Here is a 27,999-nt window from a genome sequence, read left to right as displayed (position 1 = left end):
ACGTCAGAGGGGAAGGGGTAACGTGTGTCAGTAAGGCGCTTAGTAAAGCGCTTGTCCGGAACCGCTCTGGGCTTCTGGACAGCATCTCTGAAGTTAGAGTGATCGAAAAATGCACTCCGTGTACGTTTAGGGAACCGAAACTGGGGTTTCTCCTGCTGAGAAGTCGACTCCTCTACCGGTGGCGGCGGGGGAGAGATATCTAACACCTGGTTGATGGACGAGATAAGGTCATTTACTATGGCGTCCCCTTCAGGTGTATCAAGATTGAGAGCAACGTCCGTGTCAGAGCCCTGAGCTGCGACGTCCGCCTCGTCCTCCAGAGAGTCCTCACGCTGGGAACCCGAGCAGCGTGAAGAAGTCGGGGAAGATTCCCAGCGGGCCCGCTTAGCCGGTCTGGGACTGTGGTCCGGGCCGGAGTCCTCCACGTGAGACCTAGGGCCCCCCCTGGGAACGTGCTGCGGTGCGGACAGAGAGGGGCCTGGAGGTGAAGATCCAACAGGGCCCGGGGCTTGTGTAAGGACCGGTCTGGACTGCAAAGCTTCAAGCAGCTTGGCAGACCATTTGTCCATAGACTGAGCCATGGATTGTGAGAGTGACTCAGAGTTTTTCAGCAAAAACTGCAAACTCTGTCCCTGCCGCCTGGACAGGGGGAGCAAGGGGTTCTACCTGAGCCGATGGGCCCACTAGTGACCGAGGCTCAGGTTGAGGAAGCAAAACAGGGGTTGAGCATTGCTCACAGTGAGGGTAGGTGGAACCCGCAGGTAACTTAGCCGCACAAGAGGTACAGGTCGCAAAAAAGAGAATTTTGTTACTTACCGTAAATTCTTTTTCTTATAGTTTCGACATGGGAGACCCAGACCATGGGTGTATAGCTTCTGCATCCGGAGGACACACAAAGTACTACACTCAAACGTGTAGCTCCTCCCTCCTAGCATATACACCCCCTGGTAGCCAGTCCTAGCCAGTTTAGTGCAAAAGCTGAAGGAGGACATCCACCCACAAGTAGAGACAGAGCAAATCCCGGAACAACCGGAACCTCTGTCTACAACAACAGCCGGTGAAAACACGCGGAACAAGAAACCTGCCAACAGGCAACAGGGAGGGTGCTGGGTCTCCCATGTCGGAACTATAAGAAAAAGAATTTACGGTAAGTAACAAAATTCTCTTTTTCTTCATCGTTCCTTATGGGAGACCCAGACCATGGGACGTTCTAAAGCAGTCCATGGGTGGGAATAAACAGAAAAACTGAGAAGTAGGCGAAACCTAACTTCACAAATGGGCGACAGCCGCCTGAAGGGTGCGTCTGCCCAAGTTCGCATCTGCCGAAGCAAGAGCATGCACTTGGTAGTGCTTCGAAAAGGTATGCAGACTAGTCCAAGTGGCAGTCTGACAGACCTGCTGAGCCGTAGCCTGGGCCTGAAAGCCTAAGAGGGACCGACAGCTCTGGTCAAGTGTGCCTTGATCCCCGGCGGGAGAGGCACTTGAGTACACTGGTAGGTATCGGAAATGGCCGACCTAAACCAACGAGCCAGGGTCGGTTTAAATGCCGAGAGGCCCTTACGCTGACCAGCGGTCAGCACAAAGGAGAGGTGCACCGCCTAAGAACAGCGGTGCGAAACACATAGATCCGGAGCGCCCGCACCAGATCCAGAGTATGCAACTCCCTTTCAAAGTGATGAACAGGAGCCGGACAAAAGGAAGGCAGGGAAAATGCCCCAGTTAAGGTGGAAGCAGCAACCACCTTAGGGAGAAAGTCCGGAGTCGGACGGAGAACCACCTTGTCTTGATGAAGGGAGGACTCCGAAGAGAGTGCAGCCAAAACAGAGACTCTCTTGAGGGAAGTTATGGCCACTAGAAAGACCACTTTCTGTGAAAGACTAAACAAAGAAACCTCCCTAAGATGCTCAAAGGGGGGTTTCCGGAAGCCATGAGGTCCGAATTAAGGTCCCAGGGCTCCAAAGTCCGCCGGTAAGGCGGAATGATGTGAGATGCGCCTTGCATGAAGGAGCGCACCTGGACCAGCCGGGCGATACGCCGCTGGCACAACACTGACAGAGCCGAGACCTGTCCCTTAAGGGAATTGAGGGATAGTCCTAGCTGCAGACCGGACTGTAGAAGGGACAGGAGGGTCGGCAAGGCCAAAAAGGCCAAAGGATACTTCCGAGCTCGAGTCATAGTGGAGATGACTTCAGGAGGGATACCAGAAGTCGTCAAGATCCAGGACTCAAAAGCCACGCCGTCAATCTGAGAGCCGCAGGTTCTGGCGGAAAGACGGACCTCATGAGAGAAGGTCTGGACAGTCCGGGAGATGCTATGGCATCTCTACGGACAGACGGAGCAGGTCAGGGTACCAAGCTTGCCTGGGTCAGTCTGAAGTAATGAGAATGACCCGACGGCCCTCCTTTCTGATCTTGCGCAGGACTCTGGGCAAGAACTAGAGAGTGAAACACGTAAGACAGACGAAGCTGGGACCAAACTTGAACCAGTGCGTCTGCCGCAAAAACCTGAGGATCTTGGAGCCACGGTTTGACGTCTGAGACAATCTGCCTCCCAGTTTTCCACGTCTGGGATGTGGGCTGCGGATATGGTGGACTAGGAGTCCTCCGTCCACTGAAGAATGCGATGAACCTCCAACATTGCCAGGCGGCTGAGTGTCCCGCCCTGGAGGTTGATGTAGGCAAACGCTGTAGCGTTGTCTGACTGGACTCGAATGTGCCTGGCCGCCAACAGATGGCGAAAGGCTTAGAGAGCTAGAAACACAGCTCTGATTTCCAGCACGTTGATCCAGAGGGCTAATTCGGACAGAGTCCAAGTGCCCTGCGCTCCATGGTGGAGATATACTGCTCCCCAGCCGGATAGACTAGCATCTTGGTGAGGATCACCCGGGACGGAGCCAGGAAGGGGCGTCCCTGAGACAGAGGGGCCGAAGCCACCACTGAAACGAGCCCCTGGTCTGTGGCGAAGCCACCACCCCGTGGAAGGAGGAAGTCCGCTTGTTTCAACAGCGGAAAATATCCAGCCGCAGAGGACGCAGATGGAACTGGGCAAGGGAATCGCTTTCATTGACACCACCATCTGATCCAGCACCTGTATTAGGTGCCTGATGGAACGACGTCGACCGCCAGCAGAGGGACTGCTGTTTGACTAAGGGCAGCTTCACAAGTGCCGACAGAGTCTCGAATTGCGTCCCTGGGAATATGAACTTCTGGGTCGAAGTCAGAGTGGGCTTGGACAGAATGACAAACCACCCGAATTGGTTAGAGTGGCGAGAGTGAGCGAGGCACTCCGCTAACAGTTTGCACTGGATGAAGCCCAGACTAGAAGGCTGTCCAGGACAAAAGGATCACTGCCAACCCCTAGAGGTGCAGGACCGCAATCACAGCTGCCCCGACCTTGAGAATACTCGAGGGGCCGTGGCTAACCCCAAGGGAAGAGCCACGAATTGGACCATTCTGATTGCAAAACGTAGCCAACGCTGGTGTGAAACTGCGATTGGCACATGCAGATAGGCATCTCTGATGTCGATGGATGCTAGGGAATCTCCTTGGGTCATTGATTGATCGCAGAGACTCCATGCGAAAATGCCGCACCTGAACATGCTTGAGAAGCTTGAGATCCAGGTCGGAAGGCATCGCCCTCTTCGGGTACCAGGAATAGATTTAAGCAGAAATCTCAGAACCGTTCCCAGTCGGGAACCGGTACAATTACTCCAGTGGCCTGCAAGAATGCCACAGCCTGTGAGAAGGCGGCGGCCTTGGAGCAGGGGGTAGTTGCAGAAAAAATCTGTTTGGCGGGCTGGATAGAATTCTATCCTGTAGCCGTGGGAGATGGTATCTCGCACCCACTGATCGGAGACGTGTTAAAACCATACGTCGCCAAAGTGGGAGAGCCTGCCACCGACCAAGGACGTTGCTGGCGTGGCCAGATAGCCAGGAGGAGGCTGACTTAGTGGCAGCATCTCCTGCGGTCTTCTCGTGCGCCATTTGGGTTTACGATCCTTGGCTGAGCCAGTGGACGAGGCCGAGGGCTTAGAGAACGATCAGATGGAGGAACGAAAAGAACGAAACCTCGACTGATTCCTGCCCTGGACAGGTTTCCTGGTTTAGGTTTGTTGCATGGAAGAACTCTTCCCGCCAAGAGCTTCCTTAATGATTTCATCCAGTTGTTCCCAAATAGTCTGGTCCCAGCAAAAGGGAGCCCAGCAAGGAACTTCTTTAGAAGCATCCGCCCTCCACTTCCGAAGCCACAGGAGCTTGCGGATAGCGAGGAAATTAGCCGAGGCCACCGCAGTGCGGTGAGAGTCTCCAGCATGGCAGACATGGCATAGGATGAAAAGACTGAAGTCTGAAAGTTAAGGCAACCATTTCGGGCATAGATTCCCTGTGAGGGAATGCATCTCCTCTAGAGAAGCAGAGATGGCTTTGAAAGCCGCACTGCTGCAAGAGCTGGGGAAAACGAGGCCCCTGCCGCCTCCATACAGATTTGGCCAGAAGGACAACCTGGCGGACAGCAAAGCCGTAAGTGAGGAGCCATCAGCCACTGATACAACGGTCCGGGCTGCTAAACACCGGAGGGACCACCTTTGGTGAATGAGCCCACTCCTTGACCACCTCTGGTGGAAAGGGAAAACTGCCATCAGAACCACGCTTTGGGAAGCGTTTGCCAGAGCAGACCCTGGGCTTGGTCACAGTGGCCTGAAAACTGGAGTGGTTAAGGAACACACTCCTTGTTCTCTTAGGCAAGGTAAACTGGCGGATTGAGGTCCAGTACAGAATTAATGTACAGTGGGATCCTTAGAGAGGTGCCGTCAGCCACTGATACAACTATCCGGGCTGAAATACTAGACACCGGAGGGACCACCCTTGGTGAATGAGCCCACTCCTTGAACACCTGTGGTGGAAGAAGGAAACAGTCACCAGAACCACGCTGTGGGAGCGTCTGTCAGGACAGGCTCTGGACTTGGTTCAGTGGGCTGAAAACTGGAGTGGTTAAGGAACACACTCCTTGTTCTCTTTAAGGTATACTGATGCCTTTCTGCCAGAGGGGGATACTCCCCTGATACAGGCGGACTGAGGTCCAGTACAAATATAATGGACGCAATCAAATCATTAGCATCTGCATCACCCTTGGACAGATCAATGGTACATTAAGTAGCGTCCGAGCCCCCAGTAAAGACAACCTCCTCGTCCAGTGAGTCAGCTCGTGAATCAGAGCTGCGGGACGGGGAAGGACAGGGGACCCTGCGTCTCCATTTTAGGAGGACGGGGACTGAGACCAGATGAAGAGTCCTCTGAGAGCTTTGCTGAGCGAGCCGTAGCAGCAGAAGCGCCCTGAGAAGGGGGCTAATGCATGCTCAGCACCACCGGAGCAGCTGGAGGGACCACTGATGAGCCTCCAGGCTGAGGGACCACTGTGTATATGTGCTCAGTACAGGCAGTACGAGTCTACATGCAGTGCATATTAAGAACAGCCTTGCAGCCTTGCTCTGATGTGAGACATGCTGCAGAAGTGGGGGCTCTGTGAGGGAATGCATCTCCAGAATGACCCCCAACAGAGTATATAAACAGAGGATATAAGCAGCTGCACAACTGGAGGTTGTGGCTTGCCAGACCGTTTAACATACATTTCTGTGCCCTCCAGTCCCCCAGCCCAGGCCCCCATTTGTCACAATGTGGTATCTCTGTGCCTATGCAGACATTGAGAACGCTGAGAAAATGGCGACCGGAGCGAGGAGAGGGGGCGGGGCCTACTCTGAGAGCGGGCAAATGAGGTATACAGGGGAGGGAATCTTTCCTCAGTGAGGAGTGTCCGTTCCCTGTGCTGCACAGCCGCTGGGCGGAGCCACACTGTCCCTCTGCATAACTAATATGCAGGGGCAGTGAAACCGAAACTAGGCCTCAGGCGAAGCCGGGGCCTAGATTTAAACATGCGGCCAGCGTGCAGGCACCATCGGCGCGGTTCTCCAGTGAAAACTGGGGAACAGGCCGGAAATGTTACCACAGTCATAAAACACACTCCCCCCAATAAATAAAGTACAAGGGACCCCTGGAAAGACCACTTTCTGTGGTAAAAACGTCTCAATACTTAGCTTTTGAGACGCAGGGCCATGTCCCTGGGGGGGGTTAAACGCTCCGTCCAGCAGAATCCTGAACAGGGCTGCGGATGGAGACCGGTCTCCTGCAAAGCAGTGAGAACCGTGAGGGCTCCCACTTCAAGCCAGAGCCCCAGGGGATGGTGAAGGAGCGCGGCATGTGAAGGCTCCAGCCTTGTAAAATCAACCTTAACAGCACCGCCGACACAGTGGGGTGAGAAGGGACATGCCGGGAGTCCAGATTGGACCCGCTTTTCTTCCAAATCTTTGAAATCCAAAAAATCAAAAATCAGAGAATGCATGTGTGTGTGTGACCTCCTGAACACAAAGCATTGAAACTGGCTAGGACTGGCTACCAGGGGGTGTATATGCTAGGAGGGAGGAGCTACACGTTTGAGTGTAGTACTTTGTGTGTCCTCCGGAGGCAGAAGCTATACACCCATGGTCTGGGTCTCCCATAAGGAACGATGAAGAAATAACCCTGTGCCTTGGCACCCTTGCTCCTTGTGGACGACATGCTGTTGTCTCCTAGGAGAGTGATCACTGAGGGTATATGGGAAGGGTATACAGCCCGACCGAACAGAAATATATAAATATATATATAGTATCTATTCCGGCACCGGGTGACCGGTGTGGCTTAACGACCGCTAAAAAGCGGAGTGTGTGTCCTCCAGATTCCCTGCCTTAGGTCTCCCAGCGTTGCAGAGCTCTTTCCAGGAAATCCTCCACAGGCAGAATGCCAAAGAAATGGCTGCCGGAGCTCTCAGGGGAGGAGTGGAGCCGTGGGCGGCGTTAGAAAAAGTGCGGGAATCTGGAGTCCCCACAGTGATCAGTGAGGGGGGAGGAAACATACAGGATGCTCCGGCCCTCACAGCCGACGTCAGGCCGGCCGTCCCGCCCTTACCCCTGATAGACAGGCCCGGGGGCGGGAGTTTTGCTACTAGGCCGCAATTGAAGCCGGGGACTAAATTTAAGACCGCGGCCGACAAACAGGCGCGGTCGGCGCGGAAGTCCGCCGGCCGTCACAAATAAGCAGCTGCTGCAGCGTCCGGGATGAAGGCGCTCCATGCACATCCCCCATGGGGATACAGAGTACCTTAGTGATGCAGGGCCCGGTCCCTGAGGATAAATAAACTCCTGTCCGACAGATTCCCACAGGGGCTGCGGAGGGAGCACGGTCCCAGTGGATGGATGACCGCTCAGGATCCCACTTCTCCCAGAGCCGCTAACGGATGGTGAAGGAGACGGCATGAGGCTCCGGCCTTTGTACCCGCAATGGGTACCTCAACCTTAACAGCACCGCCAACTTAGTGGGGTGAGAAGGGAACATGCCGGGGGCCCCGTGGGGGCCCACTTTTCTTCCAACCGATATAACTCTGAGAATTCATGAGTGGATGTGTGCACGGAGGGTGTATAGGCAGAGGGGAGGGGTTACACTTTTTAAAGTGTAATACTTTGTGTGGCCTCCGGAGGCAGAAGCTATACACCCAATTGTCTGGGTCTCCCAATGGAGCGACAAAGAAAATTGTCCTTTTAAAGAAATAAGTATACTTATATACATTTTTTTTTTACTACATACATGTCCAAAAGAGTACGCACCTTAAAACATAATAGGCATACAGCCATTTAATTTAAAGGGAAATGGGCTATACTGAAGATTATTATAACTGTTAGGCTATGTTCACTTGCAACAAAAACCTGCCCTTTTATTAGTAAAAAATGCTGCGTTAAAAAAACGCTCGTCTTTTCATCGTTTTTATTTTACATATAAAGGAGGAGGATAGAGATTAGCGCAAGATAGAGAACATTTTTTAGGGTGCGGATTACATGTGTGCTTTGTCTACAGTATATGTTTACTAAAGTTAGTTTTGTTCACGAAAAACATTGCGTGAATAAAACTTTGCAAAGACACTGAAAATTGAGATACTGTAGGTTTCAAGAATGCTGCAATTTTCCAATAAAATCAGGAAAAAAAGTAATGTGTATGAGATTTCTGAACTCTCAACTTTTGCTGGTATGGGAAAAAACAGATTCCAATTTGCATCAAAAGAAAAAAGTGTGAACATTGCCCCATAGAATACAACGTTTTTAATAATCTATTGCTGGTTTGATCCTTTGTAATTGACCATACTGTGAAAAAAAATTATCTGAAGCAAAGGTTTAAAACTTAAATGCATGTTTTTTTTTGGCTAAAATGCATTTTGAAAATTAGGTTTGGTTTAACATTCTGGACAATTTGGCTTCTAATTTCTCAATGTACCACAGCACATAGAGCTCTTGAAACACTTCTCTTGCATTGAACATTAATGTTCTAAAGATGACCAACATAAATTTAAAAATCATTTAAAGAGGAAAGAGAAGAGTTACGGATCATGATGGACGTACCCAGACTGTAAAAGTCATGTTCAATGGCCGTGCGCTGTCACTTCAGATATAGCAGAGCTGGAATAGTCATAGGACACTAGTGTGGATTATATCAGACCTGGGTGTTTTGGGGGGTTAATAAAGGGGTGAGGTAGGGTGTATTTTTTTGTATTTTATTTTAAATAAAGGATTTTTCAGTGTTTGTGTATTTTTCACTTACAGATTAGTAATGGTGGAGGGGTCTCAGACGCTTCCCATTACTAATCTAGGGCTTAGTGGCAGCTGTGAGCTGTTAACCGCTTATTACCCCAACTGCTAACCCACCAGGGCAATCAGGATGAGCCTGGTAAAGTTCTGGGATTGCCACATTTAATGGATGCGACAATCCAGGGCTGGTGCAGACTTTTTTAGGCTGGGGGTCCCCAATAGCCATGGGCCTCCCCAGCCTAAGAATATCAGCTCCCAACTTTGTTTTATCATGGCTGGGTATCAAAATTGGTGGGACATCGCATGTAGTTTAATAAATGTTTTAAATATTTTTATTAAAGAAAAAGCTGCATGCGGTCTCTCTTATTTTGATACATAGTAAAGGTAAGCCCAATGCTGGGGGCTGAAGCCTGTAGCTGTATGCTTTATCTGTGCTGGGTATCATATTATGGGGGAGCCTATGCCAACTTTTTAATTTATTTTGTTTTTATAACAATAGAGACGAACCCCCAGTGCCGCTGATTGAAAGCATCCTAAACGAGTAGGTCTTCTTAACTGGCTAAGGGTGCTGAGGAGAAAAATACAGTAATAAAAAAAAGATAACTCCGACACACTAATGATGCAAATAAGCAAAACATCCACTTTAATTTTGGAATTCAAAATACAGAAAAAGGAACAAAAAATAAGAGACAGTTCGGCTTATACACAGCCTTTTTCAAGGTTTTTGTTATCTGGGATTGGAATTCGCTTATACTGCTGTAATGAACACGGCTGGTAATGGTTTCTTTATTTTCATCAGAGTGTGGCAGAGATTTTTTTTATTTTTTTATCTGATTGAAAGCAGTCAGATACGCTGTCACACAGGGTGGGGGCACATCTGACTGACAGTAGGTTGGGGAAGTAGTGAATATGTATGAAGGGTAATGAGCAGCCCTGGAAGTAGTGTTGGAGCTGCATGGGAGAATCAGTAAGTAAAAACACTCCTACTCCAATCCCAATATCCAGTCCTCACCCCAGCCCTAACCCATCTCTTCAACCTATCACTAACAAGTGGTGTATTCCCTTCATGCTTTAAACATGCCTCTATTACACCCATCCTCAAAAAGCCCTCCCTTGACCCATCCTCTGTGTCAAACTATCGCCCCATATCCCTTCTCCCCTATGCCTCAAAACTACTGGAACAGCATGTCCATCTTGAACTGTCCTCATACCTCTCCTCCTGCTCCCTCTTTGACCAGCTACAATCTGGCTTCCGACCGCATCATTCCACCGAAACTGCCCTAACTAAAGTCACTAACGACCTACTAACCGCCAAAGCCAAGCGACACTACTCTGTCCTCCTCCTCCTGGACCTGTCCTCTGCATTCGACACAGTAGACCATTCCCTCCTACTACAGATTCTCTCATCTCTGGGCATCACAGACTTGGCCCTATCTTGGATATCCTCATACCTAACCGACCGAACTTTCAGCGTCTCCCATTCTCACACAACTTCCTCATCTTGCCCCCTATCTGTCGGTGTTCCCCAAGGCTCAGTTCTTGGACCCCTGCTGTTCTCCATCTACACCTTCGGCCTGGGACAGCTCATCGAGTCCTACGGCTTCCAGTATCATCTCTATGCCGATGACACACAGATCTACCTCTCTGGACCTGACATTACCTCTCTACTAACCAGAATCCCACAATGTCTGTCTGCTATTTCATCCTTCTTCTCTGTGCGATTCCTAAAACTTAACATGGACAAAACAGAATTCATTGTCTTTCCTCCTCCTCACTCATCTCCTCCAACAAGCCTTTCCATCAAACTCGATGGTTGCTTACTCTCCCCAGTCTCACAAGCTCGTTGCCTTGGAGTGACCCTCGACTCTGCTCTATCCTTCAAGCCACACATCCAAGCCCTCTTCACCTCATGCCGATTACAACTCAAAAACATCTCCCGGATCCGTGCTTTCCTTAACCAAGAATCAACAAAAACATTAGTGCATGCCCTCATCATCTCCCGCCTCGACTACTGCAACCTCCTGCTCTCTGGCCTCCCTTCCAACACTCTTGCACCCCTCCAATCTATCCTAAACTCTGCGGCCCGCTTAATCCACCTCTCCCCTCGCTACTCCCCAGCCTCGCCACTCTGCCAATCCCTTCACTGGCTTCCCATCACCCAACGACTCCAGTTCAAAACACTAACCATGACATACAAAGCCATGCACAACCTGTCTCCTCCCTACATCTGTGACCTAGTCTCCCGGTACCTACCTGCACGCAACCTCAGATCCTCACAAGATCTCCTTCTCTGCTCCTCCCTTATCTCCTCTTCCCACAATCGCGTACAAGATTTCTCCCGTGCATCCCCCATACTCTGGAACGCTCTACCTCAGCACATCAGACTCTCCCCTACCGTGGAAAGCTTCAAGAGGAACCTCAAGACCCACCTCTTCCAACAAGCCTACAACCTACAACAGCCCTCAGTCCAGTAGACCACTGCGCAACCAGCTCTGTCCTCACCTATTGTACCATCACCCATTCCCTGTAGACTGTAAGCCCTCGCGGGCAGGGTCCTCTCTCCTCCTGTACCAGTCTGTTATGTACTGTTAATGATTGTTGTACGTATATCCTTTCACTTGTAAAGCGCCATGGAATAAATGGCGCTATAATAATAAATAATAATAATAATAATAATATCCCTTCTACTACCATTTAAAGCACCAGATTCTGGTTGCCATTGGCTTATATGAGAACTGGCATCCAGCCAGATATCCGGGATCAATTCTAGACCCGCAGCAGAGGTTTTCATTTTTTTTTTAAACCCCGTTGGACCCGCCGATCCAGGGTATCAGCGAGTCTGCTCATCACTAGTTACAGATCCAGTATTTCACAGATTTGATATAGAAGCTGAACATTTAGAATGCTTTTATAACCAAAAAGACATGAAAGCATAAAAATCGCTGCCTCAAAAAGTTACTCCTAGCTTTTTATCCCTTCACCATGCAGCTTATTTTCACCTTCCTGACCAGGCCAATGATTTAAATTCTCATCAGTGCAATTTTATGAGGTAATAACTCTGGAAAGCTTCAACGGATCACAGCAATTGTGAGACTGTTTTTTCGTGACTTCTTGCATGTTAGTGTTAAATTTAAAACATTTTTTTGCATTTACTTGTGAAAAAAAGAAAAATTCGGAGAAAATGTTAATGTAGCCATTTTCAAATTTTGAATTATTATGCCAGTAAACCAGAGAATTCTGTCACACAAAATAGTTAATAAATAACATTTACCACATGTCTACTTTATATTAGCACCTTTTTTTGTCAGGATATTAGAAGTGTTAAAATTGAAAATCAGTAATGTCTAAGTTTTCCAACCAAAAGTTTTTTTAGGGAAGATATCACATTACATTTGAAATGACTTTGAGAGGAGCAGTTTTTAGATTGGTGTCACTTTTGGGTATTAGCTGTCATATAGGCCCCACACAGGATTCAAAACCACATTCAAGGAATTCCACTAAAAGAACGTGGAATTAAAAATGAAAGTTTTAATTTAGCCCCAAATTTTGCACTTTCACAAGTGTAAGCGGAGAAATTGCAGCACACAATTTGTTCCACTAAAATCTTGTTTTGGCCCAAAAGTTGTAAGTTTTCAAAATAAAGGGTAACAAGAGAAAAATGACCATACAATTGGTTACACAATTTCTCCCAAGTTCGCCAACATCCCATATGTGATCGAAAACTACTTTTGAGGCACGATGAAAAAGATCAGAAAAGAAGGAGCACCATATTGGAGTGCAGATGTAGTTGGAATAGTTTTAGGGGGTGCCATATCAAATTTCCAGAGCCCCTGACTTGCCAGGAAAGCACAGCCCCTAGCATGTGTCTCAATTTTACAAATTGTTTAAAAGAACTGAAGTCCTCAGTGGTTGATACCTTTTAATGGCTAACTGAAAAGATGGTAATAATAGCAAGCTTTCAAGACTACTCAGGTCTCTTCTTCAGGTAATATTGAGCCTGAAGAAGAGACCTGAGTAGTCTCGAAAGCTTGCCATTATTACCATCTTTTCAGTTAGCCATTAAAAAGGTATCAACCACTGAGGACTTCAGTTCTTTTAAACAATTTTTTATCTCTACTGGCTAGCACGGTACAAAGATATATTTTACCTCTATCAATTTTACAAAATCAACTAATCTAGGAGTACAATGATGGTATTGACAACAAAGGTGTGTCACAATTGTATTTTATTGGCCGAAGAAAAAAATTAAATTTCTACTACCAAAATATTTTAGCCCCAAACTTACAATTTGCACAAGAGGAATTGATAAAACAGGCCCCATAATATATTACACAATTTCTCCTGAACGTGGCAATATCCCACATGTGACTGTACAGTACTGCTGGGCCACACAGCAGGGATTGGGAGAGAAGGAGCACTTTAAAGAACATAATTTCCTAGAATAGCTTGCAGACTCAATTTGCAGAGAGCCCCTAAGTGCCAGAAGAGCTGAAACCCCCTCAAGTGACCACATTTTGGAAATTACCCCCCTCTGGGAATTCATCTACGGGTGTGGTGATGATTTAGTCTCAGGAAAACACGCGTGGAGTCAAATGAACTTAATGTTGCAGAAATAAAAAAATTGCAAACACTTGTATTGCTCAGTAGATTGTAGTGCCTATAAATTGTGCCTAGCTTATGCTACTGGAGAGACACACCCCATAAAAAAGCAGGCATCCTCATTACAGAAATGTCAAACATGTGAACGTTAACTGTGGTTTAGGCACGATGATATGCTCAGAGAGGAGGAAGCATTTGGATTTGGAAGAGCTTTTCCAAAGCTTTTGTGCTGCCAGTAACGTGGAAGCCACCTATTTTCCATTAACAGATGACGGACCTGAGAGGAGATTGTTTTTGTTGGTTGAGTTTAGTGGCTACAGGTGGCAATTTGAGGTACAGAACATTTTGGATCAATTCACATTTATCTTGTGCACTATGCTTAGCACTTACCTTAATGTTTCCATCTACATCTCCAAAATATGTGATTCAGGTGAAACCTCCCCACCCAAAACAGATCCATTGACCATAATGAGGCAGCAGAGTCACTCCGGACTCAGTTTGGCCTCTATTCAGCGGTGTCCTTCTCAAAAAGGTGCACAAAACTGTTGATGACCACACTTTTGTGCACGCCTGATAAGACATGTTATTAAAAAAAAAAAGCTGTGCCAGCTGCAGTGCAATATCTCAAGTTTGGATCAATTACATTTTTCATTATAAATTTTCTGAAATGATTAGTCACGGTTCGCAATCTGTAAGCAATTGTGACCGTTATACTAATTAATTTGAAAGCACTTTGGAAACGTGAAGAAGTTAGTTTTCCAACAATTTGCACAAATATGCTTACCTAGTTCTGTAGGAATAGTTGTCAAAACTTTGGTAGCATCTCTTTCCAGAGTTGTGATAAAATGGAATCTCTGGACTCATGAGATTGTGTCTGTTAATATAATGGAGAGGAGAGATTGGCTTATGATAAAAATATAAGAGTCTATCAAAGACCTCTAATAAGAGTATTGAAGAGACACTATAGTGAAATATTTCAAGTCAAATATTGTAATGTCTGTACAAGAGAAAAAAAATGTTTAAGCCAGACATTTTTCAATAGTTTGACGAGAAGTAAGCTGAGACTCTTCAAATGAACTATTCGTTATACATTTCCCAAGAAATATAAAAAGCCTAGTGCAAAGGTGCAAATGTCCAATTCATTATAATAACCGTAGATATATCAGAATAAACCCAAAGTTTGGCAAGCGACATAAAACAGGGGTGTCAAGAGGCACAATATGGCATTGTGCAAGTCATTTTTTGTTGTATTAAAGCAGCACTTACACTACATTAGATGCATATACAGTGCCTTACGAAAGTATTCGGCCCCCTTGAATTTTAACCTTTTCCCACGTTTCAGGCTTCAAACAAAAGATAAAAAATGTAACTTATGGTGAAAAATCAAGTGGGACACAATTGAGAAGGTGAACGAAGGTTCGCTGTGACGTGGCAGTGGGTTTAATACAACCTGATCAGAATGGTAACTAAGAACCTCATGTTCTATTTCATTTTTTGCCTAGAGACTTTAGATCATTGTATTTCTTGGATGTGCGATCCATGTCTTTTTTCTCCATAGTTTGTTATACAACATTCTATCCCCCTCTGCTTTTTGCTTGGATCCGCAGCACTCCCACCCCCCCACCCCCATTTAGCACAGGATTTTAATCAGCAGGAGACTGCAAGAGGGGTCAGCCTTTTTTTGCTCCCAGTTCACATATGGGAGCCAGTGGGAGGTGAGTGCGCAGCTCCTCCCACTGTGTGGTGGACGCTGTTGTGGTGGTGTCGTGTCAGTGGGACGGTGCGGCCTGGAGCCTTGGGGGCTTCGCCTTGCAGCATGGGTGCTGTGGGGCACCAGGTCACCTGCCCTGCTGGCACTTTGTCGCTGCAGCAGTGTTTAGTGCACAGTGCCGCACTACAAAATTTAGAATAGGGGGCACACTTAAGAGGTTCGCCGTGACGTGGCAGTGGGCTTAATACAATCTGATCAGAATGGTAGCTAAGAACCTCATGTTCTATTTATTTTTTTGCCTAGCGGCTTTAGATCATTGTATTTCTGGGATGTGCGATCCGTGTCTTTTTTCTCCATAGTTTGTGAACGATATTTATTGCTTATTTTAAATTTTTGTAAAAAATAGACTGAAAAGTTGGGCATGCAATATTATTAGTTTCCTTTAAGTTAATACTTTGTAGCGCCTTTTGCTGCGATTACAGCTGCAGTCGTTTGGGGTATGTGTCTATCAGTTTTGCACATTGAGAGACTGAAATTCTTACCCATTCTTCCTTTGCAAACAGCTCGAGCTGAGTGAGGTTGGATGGAGTGCGTTTGTGAACAGCAGTTTTCAGCTCTTTCCACAGATTCTCGATTGGATTCAGGTCTGGACTTTGATTTGGCCAACACCTGGATATGTTTATTTGTGAACCATTCCATTGTAGATTTTGCTTTATGTTTGGGATCATTGTCTTGTTGGAAGACAAATCTCTGTCCCAGTCTCAGGTCTTTTGCAGACTCCAACAGGTTTTCTTTAAGAATGGTCCTGTATTTGGCTCCATCCATCTTCCTATCAATTTTAAACATCTGCCCTGTCCCTGCTGAAGCAAAGCAGGCCCAAACCATGATGCTGCCACCACCATGTTTGACAGTGGGGATGGTGTGTTCAGGGTGATGAGCTGTGTTGCTTTTACGTTAAACATATCGTTTGACATTGTGCCCAAATAGTTAGATTTTGCTTTCATCTGATCAGAGCACCTTTTTCCACATGTTTGGTGTCTCCCCCAGGTGGCTTGTGTCAAACTTTAAAGAACACATTTTAAGGATATCTTTGAGAAATGGTTTTGTTCTTGCCACTCTTCCATAAAGGCCAGATTTGTGCAGTGTACGACTGATTGTTGTCCTATGGACAGAATCTCCCACCTCAGCTGTAGATCTCTGCAGTTCATCCAGAGTTATCATGGGCCTCTTGGCTGCATCTCTGATTAGTCTTCTTATTTGAGATTAAATTTTTGAGGGACGGCCGGGTCTTGGTAGACTTACAGTGATATGATGCACCCTCCATTTCAATATGATCGCTTGCACAGTGCTTCTTGGGATGTTTAAAGTTTTGGAAATCATTTTGCAACCAAATCTGGCTTTAAATTTCACAACAGTATCACGGACCTGCCTGTTGCGTTCCTTGGTCTTCATGATACTCTATGCGTTTTAAACAGAACACAGACTATCACAGAGCAGGTGCATTTATACGGAGACTAGATTACACACAGGTGGATTATAGTTATCAGTCATTTAGGACAACATTGGATCATTCAGAGATCCTCAATGAACTTTTGGAGTGAGTTTGCTGCACTAAACGTAAAGGGGCCGAATACTATTGCACGTCCCACTTTTCAGTTATTTATTTTTTTACAAAAATTTAAAATAAGCAATAAATATCATTCACCTTCACAATTGTGTCCCACTTGTTGTTGATTCTTCACCATAACATTATTTTTTTTTTATCTTTATGTTTGAAGCCTGAAATGTGGGAAAAGGTTGAAAAATTTAAGGGGGCAGAATACGTTCGCAAACCACTGTACATGCACATTTAATTAATTAAGAAGTTAGTGGAAGTGTTCATATGCCCCAATTTCCACTCCAATGGCGCTCACCAGTTTCCGGCGCCATTCTTCTCCGTGACACCAAAACTGCAGACTCTCTAGATCACACTGTGCTCTGCGTGTCCTGGAAATTACTTTTACAAGTAAGTTTATAGAGGGTCAGAATGACGCTCTATAGGCTTTCACTGTAAATGGGACTTCAGGCTCATGCACAGAGTGTAGAATGAGTTGGCAGATCTCATTAGTGGTGACATCAAGTGGTATAGCTGCGGTAGGAAAGTAGATTAACCCTCACACTATTACATCAATAAAAAAAAACAAAACAAAACTTAACGGGAGTGGTACTTTAATAAAACTATAGACAATTATATTAAACATCTCAAGTTAATCAATTTGTTTTACCCATTTACATACAAGTGAGGGCACCTACTTAGGGATACCAAAGCTACGGCCTTGACGATGTGGAGATTGGGGAGATCTGAAATGTTCATATGAAGCAAGACTAGCTGCAGTCTGCAAATAGAAAGAAAACAAAAAAAAAAACCAAACAGATATGCTACCATTTTGAAGCAAGAAGGAGACAACCCTACTGTTCATGACCCCCAAATCATTCAAACCTCCATTGAATGTACCTTCTTGAAAAGCCTCTTTCTAGATTTAAGGTCAAGCTCTAAAAAGGTAAGAAAAACAAATTAATAAATTAGTCAAGAAATAAAAAGACAGTGCTTTTACTAAAACAGACTGGCCTTCAGGATGTGTTCATTTGATAACTCAGATTAAACTATCCATATAATCTGAATACATAAGTGAACATTCTTAGAAGAAAATATTTCTCAACTACATTTGCATGTTATGCAAAACACAAATTTTCATCTACAAACCAATGTCACTTTGGTAGCCAGCAGGAATCTTCTGGTAGTTTGTTCCCTTGCGGTTAGTAGATGAATTCCAAGCCGGGACGGGGATCACTTGAGTTACTGGTTTTAAATTAACAAGTGGGACAATGTGCCTGTAAAGGAATATAATTTGGTTTAGCCTTTGTGTGTTCAATTCTGCATTACATTTTTAATGTGGGAATTAACTTAATGACCAGGAGTGGTGTGTAGGCTGGAAAAAGTAGACAGATGCAGTAACTAAAGGCCCTGTCACACACAGAGATAAATCTTTGGCAGATCTGTGGTTGCAGTGAAATTGTGGACAATCAGTGCCAGGTTTGTGTAAAAATGGAACAATATGTCCATGATTTCACTGCAACCACAGATCTGCCAAAGATTTATCTCTGTGTGTGACGGGGCCTTTACACCTTCTGCCCTTCTCTTTAGGGTAACAGATGGCCCACCAACAGAGCTACTCCTACTAGTTCACAAGTGCTTTAGCCTTGTGGTGTACATTTCCAATAATTAGGGTTTAAAATCCAGCAACATTATTTCACAGCACAAGTTCCATAAGTTGGAAAAGGTCAAACTTAACGTAAAAGTCGAATGTTTGATTGACTTTGATTTTTTTTTTTTTACATGCGCTTATGGTAGTGGGAGGTTTCATTTTGCAAGGCGATTCTTTTTGTTACAGCTCTATTTGTTATGACACTGTACTTCATAGTAATGGTAAATATGATTTGCATCTATTTAAGAAAAAAAAAGAAATTTAATGAAAATTCGCAATTTTTTATACTTAAAATTTAATGCCTTTAAAAATAAATAAAAAAAAATAAATTACACCTACCACGTCTTTTAATATCAGCATCATTTATTTTTTGTTAGAAACGTAGAAGGGTAAAATGTTTAGCACCAATTTTTCATTTTGACAACAAAATTTACAAAACCTATTTTATTAGTAACTACTTCACATTTGAAGTGACTTTTAAGGACCTATGTGTCAAAAAAACACCCAAAAGGGACCCCATTTGTAAAACTGCACCCTTTAAAGCATACAAAAAGTTTGCTAACCATTCATGTGTACCACATGAATTAAAACAAAATGGAAGTGAAAAATTAAGAATTAGTCATTTTCCACAAAAATGTTGCTCTAGCCCCAAAATTTTCATTTTCTCAGTGGTAACAGGAGAAAATTGGACAGTACAATTTGTTGTGCAATTCCTCATGGAGCATGAGTGTGCCCCATATGTGGTGGAAAGCTACTATTTAGGCAACACAGCAGGACTCTGGAGGGAAACAGCGCTATTTGAATTTTTGGAGTATCATTTTGGCTGCAATACATTGTGAACAACATGTCACAATTGAACAGCCCCATAAAAGCCAAAGAAGGGAATTTTGTTTACTTACCGTAAATTCCTTTTCTTCTAGCTCCAATTGGGAGACCCAGACAATTGGGTGTATAGGCTATGCCTCCGGAGGCCGCACAAAGTATTACACTAAAAGTGTAAAGCCCCTCCCCTTCTGCCTATACACCCCCCGTGCTCCCACGGGCTCCTCAGTTTTGGTGCAAAAGCATGAAGGAGGAAAAAATTATAAACTGGTTTAAAGTAAATTCAATCCGAAGGAATATCGGAGAACTGAAACCATTCAACATGAACAACATGTGTACACAAAAAAAACAGGGGCGGGTGCTGGGTCTCCCAATTGGAGCTAGAAGAAAAGGAATTTACGGTAAGTAAACAAAATTCCCTTCTTCTTTGTCGCTCCATTGGGAGACCCAGACAATTGGGACGTCCAAAAGCAGTCCCTGGGTGGGTAAAATAATACCTCGTAATGGAGCCGTAAAACGGCCCCTTCCTACAGGTGGGCAACCGCCGCCTGAAGGACTCGTCTACCTAGGCTGGCATCCGCCGAAGTATAGGTATGCACCTGATAGTGTTTCGTGAAAGTGTGCAGGCTCGACCAGGTAGCCGCCTGACACACCTGCTGAGCCGTAGCCTGGTGCCTCAAAGCCCAGGACGCGCCCACGGCTCTGGTAGAATGGGCCTTCAGCCCTGCGGGAACCGGAAGCCCAGCAGAACGGTAAGCTTCGAGAATTGGCTCCTTGATCCACCGAGCCAGGGTTGATTTGGAAGCCTGTGACCCTTTACGCTGGCCAGCGACAAGGACAAAGAGTACATCCGAGCGGCGCAGGGGCGCCGTACGAGAAATGTAGAGTCTGAGTGCTCTCACCAGATCTAACAAGTGCAAATCCTTTTCACATTGGTGAACTGGATGAGGACAAAAAGAGGGTAAGGAGATATCCTGATTGAGATGAAAAGGGGATACCACCTTGGGGAGAAATTCCGGAACCGGACGCAGAACCACCTTGTCCTGGTGAAACACCAGGAAAGGGGCTTTGCACGACAATGCTGCTAGCTCAGACACTCTCCGAAGAGAGGTGACTGCTACTAGGAAGACCACTTTCTGCGAAAGGCGTGAGAGAGAAATATCCCTCATTGGCTCGAATGGTGGTTTCTGAAGAGCCACCAGCACCCTGTTCAGATCCCAGGGTTCTAACGGCCGCTTGTAAGGAGGAACGATGTGACAAACCCCCTGCAGGAACGTGCGTACCTGTGGAAGTCTGGCTAGGCGCTTCTGGAAAAACACAGAGAGCGCTGAGACTTGTCCCTTAAGGGAGCCGAGCGACAAACCCTTTTCAAGTCCAGATTGAAGGAAGGACAGAAAAGTGGGCAAGGCAAAAGGCCAGGGAGAAAAACCCTGAGCAGAGCACCATGACAGGAAAATTTTCCACGTCCTGTGGTAGATCTTGGCGGACGTTGGTTTCCTAGCCTGTCTCATAGTGGCAATGACCTCTTGAGATAATCCTGAGACGCTAGGATCCAGGACTCAATGGCCACACAGTCAGGTTGAGGGCCGCAGAATTCAGATGGAAAAACGGCCCTTGAGACAGCAAGTCTGGTCGGTCTGGTAGTGCCCACGGTTGGCCGACCGTGAGATGCCACAGATCCGGGTACCACGACCTCCTCGGCCAGTCTGGAGCGACGAGGATGACGCGGCGGCAGTCGGCCCTGATCTTGCGTAACACTCTGGGCAACAGTGCCAGCGGAGGAAACACATAAGGGAGCTGAAACTGCGACCAATCCTGAACTAAGGCGTCTGCCGCCATAGCTCTGGGATCTTGAGACCGTGCCATGAACGTCGGTACCTTGTTGTTGTGCCGGGACGCCATGAGGTCGACGTCCGGCACCCCCCAGCGGCAACAGATCTCCTGAAACACGTCCGGGTGAAGGGACCATTCCCCTGCGTCCATGCCCTGGCGACTGAGATAATCTGCTTCCCAGTTTTCCACGCCCGGAATGTGAACTGCAGAGATGGTGAAGGCCGTGGCTTCCACCCACATCAAGATCCGCCGGACTTCCTGGAAGGGTTGCTGACTGCGTGTGCCGCCTTGGTGGTTGATGTATGCCACCGCTGTGGAATTGTCCGACTGAATTCGGATCTGCTTGCCTTCCAGCCACTGCTGGAACGCTTTCAGGGCAAGGTACACTGCCCGTATTTCCAGAACATTGATCTGAAGTGAGGACTCTTGCCGGGTCCACGTACCCTGAGCCCTGTGGTGGAGAAAAACCGCTCCCCACCCTGACAGACTCGCGTCCGTCGTGACCACCTCCCAGGATGGGGGTAGGAAGGATTTCCCCTTCGATAATGAAGTGGGAAGAAGCCACCACCGAAGGGAAGCTTTTGTCGCCTGAGAGAGAGAGACGTTCCTGTCGAGGGACGTCGGCTTCCTGTCCCATTTGCGAAGGATGTCCCATTGAAGAGGACGCAGGTGAAACTGCGCGAAAGGGACTGCCTCCATTGCTGCCACCATCTTCCCCAGGAAGTGCATGAGGCGCCTCAAGGGGTGTGCCTGACCTTGAAGGAGAGATTGTACCCCCTTCTGTAGCGACCGCTGCTTGATCAGCGGAAGCTTCACTATCGCTGAGAGGGTATGAAACTCCATGCCAAGATATGTCAGCGATTGGGCCGGTGTCAGATTTGACTTTGGAAAATTGATGATCCACCCGAAACTCTGGAGAGTCTCCAGAGTAGCGTCGAGGCTGTGTTGGCATGCCTCTTGAGAGGGTGCCTTGATCAGGAAATCGTCCAAGTAAGGGATCACCGAGTGACCCTGAGAGTGGAGGACCGCTACTACAGTAGCCATAACCTTGGTGAAAACCCGTGGGGCTGTTGCCAGGCCAAACGGCAGTGCCACGAACTGCAGGTGTTCGTCTCCTATGGCGAAGCGCAAGAAGCGCTGGTGCTCTGGAGCAATCGGTACGTGGAGATAAGCATCTTTGACATCGATCGATGCAAGGAAATCTCCCTGGGACATTGAGGCGATGACGGAGCGGAGGGATTCCATCCGGAACCGCCTGGTCTTTACGTGTTTGTTGAGCAGTTTCAGGTCCAGGACAGGACGGAAAGACCCGTCCTTCTTTGGGACCACAAACAGGTTGGAATAAAAACCGTGACCCTGTTGCTGAAGAGGAACAGGGACCACCACTCCATCTGCCTTCAGAGTGCCCAGCGCCTGCAGAAGAGCCTCGGCTCGCTCGGGAGGCGGGGATGACCTGAAGAATCGAGTCGGGGGACGAGAGCTGAACTCTATCCTGTAACCGTGAGACAGAATGTCTCTCACCCAGCGGTCTTTTACCCGTGGCAGCAAGGTGTCGCAAAAGCGGGAGAGCCTGCCACCGACCGAGGATGCAGCTTGCGGAGGCCGAAAGTCATGAGGAAGCCGCTTTGGTAGCGGCACCTCCTGTGGTCTTTTTTGGACGTGACTTAGACCGCCATGAATCAGAGTTCCTTTGATCTTTCTGAGGCCTTTTGGACGAGGAGAATTGGGACCTGCCCGCGCCCCGAAAGGACCGAAACCTCGACTGCCCCCTCCTCTGTTGGGGTATGTTCGGTTTGGGCTGGGGTAAGGATGTATCCTTTCCCTTGGATTGTTTGATGATTTTATCCAAACGCTCGCCAAACAATCGGTCGCCAGAAATTGGCAAACTAGTTAAGCGCTTTTTGGAAGCAGAATCTGCCTTCCATTCCCGTAGCCACAAGGCCCTGCGGAGTACCACCGAATTGGCGGATGCAACCGCCGTACGGCTCGCAGAGTCCAGGACAGCATTAATAGCGTAAGACGCCATTGCTGACGTCTGAGCGGTTATGGACGCCACCTGCGGCGCAGAAGTGCGTGTGGCTGCGTCAATTTGCGCTTGACCTGCTGATATAGCTTGTAGCGCCCATACGGCTGCGAATGCTGGGGCAAAAGAAGCGCCGATAGCTTCATAGATGGATTTCAACCAGAGCTCCATCTGCCTGTCAGTGGCATCTTTGAGTGAAGCCCCATCTTCAACTGCAAGTATGGATCTAGCCGCCAGTCTGGAGATTGGAGGATCCACCTTGGGACACTGAGTCCAACCTTTGACCACGTCAGGGGGAAAGGGATAACGTGTATCCTTAAGGCGCTTAGAAAAACGCTTATCTGGACAATCATGGTGATTCTGGACTGCCTCTCTGAAATCAGAGTGGTCCAGAAACATACTCGGTGTACGCTTGGGAAACCTGAAACGGAATTTCTCCTGCTGAGAAGCTGACTCCTCCACCGGAGGAGCTGAGGGAGAAATATCCAACATTCGATTGATGGACGCAATAAGATCGTTCACTATGGCGTCCCCGTCCGGAGATTGACTTGATATCAAGATTGAGAGCGGCCTCAGGATCAGAATCCTGATCAGCTACCTCCGCGTCATCAACTAGAGATTCCCCTCGCTGAGACCCTGAACAACATGATTATGTCGAGGGAATTTCCAAGCGAGCTCGCTTAATCGGTCTGGGGCTGGGGTCCGTTAAGTGGAACCTGCCGGTAGTGGGGTCGTACATGCGGCGCAGGCAGCATAGTAAGCCTGTGTTTTGGCACCCCTGCCTTTTGTGGGCGCCATGCTATTGTCTTCCCTGAGCAACACAATAGAGTATATAGCCAGAAAACAACTGTGCACTATACAGTGTAAAGTATATACCATAAACATATAATTACACCTCTGCACAATGGGGCTAGCACCACAGGTGCTGCTTACCACCCGCTTAAAGCGGTTGTGAGGCCACCAGAATCCCTGCCTGGGTCTCCCAGAATTTGTCCCCCTCTGCAGCGTCCGAGGAGCTGACAGGAATGGCTGCCGGCGTCCTGAGGAGAGGAGGGAGCCGTGGGCGTGACCCAGAAAGTGCGGGAACTGGTGCCCCACAGTGCACAGTGAGGGGGGTGGAGTATGCAAAGCATTCTCCAGCCCTCATTGCTGCTCGTCTGTACAGCGTCCCGCCCTTCCCCTGCTTGTCAGGGCTGTGGGCGGGAGGGAGAAAGACTAGGCCGCAAAAGCCGGGGACTCGAGTAATAAGCGTGGCCGCCGTAAAAGCGCGGCCGCGCGGAAGTCCCCGGCGCACTACAAGTCCCAGCCGCGCCTCAGTGTTAAACATGGCGGCGGCGGTCAGCGCGGTAGTCCCCCTACATAAACACACTCAGCGACGCTGAGTGTGTAATGGCACATTTAACCCGGTCAGCGCCGCGGTCCCCGGTGCACTAGCACACCCAGCAATGCTGGAGTGTTGCTGTGCTCGGTCCCCACGGGGACAGAGAGTACCTCCAAGTAGCAGGGCCATGTCCCTGAACGATACCCGGCTCCTATCCAGCAGGCTCCCAGGAGTTGTGGATGAAGCACGGTCTCAGTGCCTGGAGACCGATAGGATCCCACTTCACCCAGAGCCCTAAGGGGGATGGGGAAGGAAAACAGCATGTGGGCTCCAGCCTCCGTACCCGCAATGGATACCTCAACCTTAACAACACCGCCGACAAGAGTGGGGTGAGAAGGGAGCATGCTGGGGGCCCTATATGGGCCCACTTTTCTTCCATCCGACAAAGTCAGCAGCTGCTGCTGACCAATCTATGGAGCTGTGCGTGCATGTCTGCCTCCTTCGCACAAAGCAAAAAACTGAGGAGCCCGTGGGAGCACGGGGGGTGTATAGGCAGAAGGGGAGGGGCTTTACACTTTTAGTGTAATACTTTGTGCGGCCTCCGGAGGCATAGCCTATACACCCAATTGTCTGGGTCTCCCAATGGAGCGACAAAGAAACAGTAAAAATCCCGCCCACAAGTGAACCCATTTTGGCAACTACAACTCTTATGGAATTAACTAGATGAGTAGTGAGCATTCTTAACCATCAGGTGATTGACTGAATTGTATAACATTGAGATGTGAAAATTAAAAAAAGTACAATTACTACTGAAATGTTACTTTAGCCCCAAGGTTTTCATTTTCAAAAGGGTTAATAGGAGAAATTGCATAAGAAACTGTATCATCCATTTTATCCTGAGAATGAGGATACCCCATGTGGGTGAAAACTGCTTTTTTTAGGCACAGTGCAAAGCTTAAAAGGAAAGGAATGCCATATTATGGTTCAGATTTTAGTGAAATGGTTAGGGGGTACCATGTAACAATAGCAGAGCCCTTGAGGTGCAAAAAAGCAGAACCCTCAATAAGAGATCAAACTACAACCCTCAATAAATTAATCTAGGGCTGCAGTAAGCATAATTAACACCTCAGGAGAATATACCATTGGGAAGTGAAGAGAAAAAAAAATAATTATGCACTAAAATGTTGATTTAGCCTTAAACTGTTAAGTAATTCCTCCTGAGTTCACCAATACTCCGCAAATAATCAGGAACCATTTTTGAGGCCCAGTGCAAAGCCCAGAAGGAAAAGAGGCATATCGTAGTGCAAATTTGCTGGAAATATTTGTAGGTGAAAAGTCACATTGGCAGAGCTCCTGAGGTGACAGAACAGCAGAACTACTCCATAAAGGTGACCCTATTTTGCAAACTGCACCCCTCAATTAATTCATCTTGGGATCCAGGGAGCATATTGACACCACAGGTGTGTCCCAAAGGTTTATACTATTGGGTGAGGAAATTACATTTTTACTATTAAAATATTGTTTTAATTCTAGATTTACAACTTTCACAAGGAGAAATAGATAAAATGGCCCTATAATTTGTCAAATAATTCTTCCTGGACATTGAAATACATGACGTGGCGCTATAGTATGGTTTGGCCACATGACAGGGATCGAGAGAGAAGGAGCGCTATTTGACTTTTCGAACACATTCTCCTAGAACCGTTTGCAGACTCCATTTGCAGAGCCCCTGGCAAAAAAGCAGACACCCCCCTCAAATTACACAATTTTGGAAATTACACTCCTCTAGGAATTCCTCTTCGAGTGTAATGAATTTTATTTATGGAAAAACACCCATGATGTCAAACTGTGAATTTTGCAAAATGAAAATTGCAAATACAGTATTGTAGTGCCCAATACAGTGTCCATGATATTGTGCCCAGCTTGTGCTTCTGGATACATGGACCCCATAAATTAAGTGGGTCTCATTGCTACAGTAATGCCGAAGATGTGGACGCCAACTGTGGTTTAGAAACTCTGTGAGTGACTTAGCACAAATTATGCTAGGATTTCTTTTGAGGGTGGCAGGAAGATGATCCATAGTACTTTTCCTGAGCCTTTGTGCTACCAGTAACATGATAGCCCCTTATATTTCTGATAAAGAGATGACGGACCTGTGTGGTGACTGAACTGCTGTGGGAGGAGTTGAATGTTTTATTGGTAGCATTTTGGGGTACATAACATTCTAGAGCAGTTCACATTTCTTCTGCACTCTACACTGAGCACTAGTGATCGTGGCATTTAGAGTGTTGTGTAGCCAGGGGTTGTGCGGACCTTAATCGGAGCGCTCATCGGCGATTGTGGTTACAGGAACCGTGCCTGCACAATTTCCATGACATACAGATACATCAATGTAAGGAAGTTAAGGTTTTTTTTGTGCCCCCCCCACCCCAGTAAACTACTCCCGGCTTCCTACTTTGTGAATTTTTCTTTGCATGTTTTTGTGTAGGTTTGAAAAAGACAAATTCTGCCAGGACAGAAGCCAGACATTATCCACAATGACCCCGCTGGCTTCATTCTTCAAGTGAATGGCTCGGTCAGGAAATCCGACAAACTCCAATGTAGTGTTCAGCACTCAGCAGAGCATTTTGTAAGTGTGAAGCCTTTCATTTAGCCATTGTGTGTGAATCCATGTATCTTGCAGCTTCAAATCTGTCTATATAATAAACTTTATACAATAGAACACAAATTTATAAAAATGCCCTGGTACTCACATTTTCAGAAATTTACAAACCTAAATCCCCCCCCCTGTTCCAAAACAAAAATTCATAACATTTCCTTTCTGTCCCCAGCCATAATTTTGCTATTGTAAACTTACTTTTCTGCTAGTTCTTCAATAAATACTGTTACAGAGTTGGTGTCTTGCCCAACCTCTTGAATATGAGCATTGTAGTATCGCCCACCAGGCTCTAAGCGCACCTATAAATGTGGAAGGAGGTTTGAAGTCATTGCTGTGCAGTATAGAATGTTGCCATATGTACGATTATTACAATATAGATAACTCCTTGTATAAGATTCTCACCTGACACTTATCACCCAAACAGTAATGCCTTCCAGCAAACACCATATATTCAGTTTTCTGAAGCTCTACAATGTACAAAATCTACAGTTTAATAAAAGGTTCTTGACTTCAGTAAACAGTACAAACATCTAAAGACATATGTCCAAAAGTGAAGACTGACTTTTTTTCACAAACTTTGCTGCTTCAGTGTTTTAAGGCCTTTTAATCAGAGGTTTGTTGTTTGGATACTGACATACAATTATAAGCATTTCATAAATTTATACAAAAACCACAGAGCCAAATACATCAAGTCTGGTGTTGTTCACACCAATCACAAGAGGGGGCGCTTGAGTCAGACACTCCCAATTTTTCATCAAGAAAGAGCCGTATTTCCAGCTCACTGCTGTTGATTCAATGCTTTTAGGAGTAGACCACTTGATCCTGCACGGACATCCCAGGTATAGAGGTCCAATTGAAGCAGCAAATTCCAGCAGATCACAGCCAATGGGTAAATTAAAACTTGCTTTTTAATTTCACATTTAAAAAATGTACAGACGGCATCCACAGAGATACAGGAAAAATCATCCACTGGATGATTTTTCCTGTATCTCTGTGGATACCAACTGTACATTTTTAAATGTGAAAATAAAGAGCAAGTTTTAATTTACCCATTGCCTGTGATCCGCTGGAATTTGCTGCTTCAATCCATCAACAGGCACACGCCTCTTCACTTCTCTGTTGCT

General features: G+C 46.8%; 1 protein-coding gene across 1 annotated transcript in view; it reads right to left on the bottom strand.

The window, feature by feature from the left end:
• The window catches only part of ALG13 (ALG13 UDP-N-acetylglucosaminyltransferase subunit), a 302,253-nt gene that overhangs the window by 61,568 nt on the left and 212,686 nt on the right, over window positions 1-27,999 (bottom strand). The window contains exons 16-21 of the mRNA XM_075324885.1: window positions 27,278-27,342; window positions 27,074-27,174; window positions 17,716-17,843; window positions 17,467-17,504; window positions 17,265-17,347; window positions 14,046-14,135 (exon numbers count right to left, since the gene is read on the bottom strand). Coding sequence (XP_075181000.1) covers window positions 14,046-14,135; window positions 17,265-17,347; window positions 17,467-17,504; window positions 17,716-17,843; window positions 27,074-27,174; window positions 27,278-27,342 — 505 coding nt within the window. The remainder of the gene's footprint in view (window positions 1-14,045; window positions 14,136-17,264; window positions 17,348-17,466; window positions 17,505-17,715; window positions 17,844-27,073; window positions 27,175-27,277; window positions 27,343-27,999) is intronic.

Source organism: Anomaloglossus baeobatrachus, chromosome 9 (assembly GCF_048569485.1).
Source record: "Anomaloglossus baeobatrachus isolate aAnoBae1 chromosome 9, aAnoBae1.hap1, whole genome shotgun sequence".
NCBI lineage: Eukaryota > Metazoa > Chordata > Amphibia > Anura > Aromobatidae > Anomaloglossus > Anomaloglossus baeobatrachus.
The sequence above is the reverse complement of the archived record's forward strand: the minus strand, read 5'-3'. Positions and strand labels throughout refer to the sequence as shown.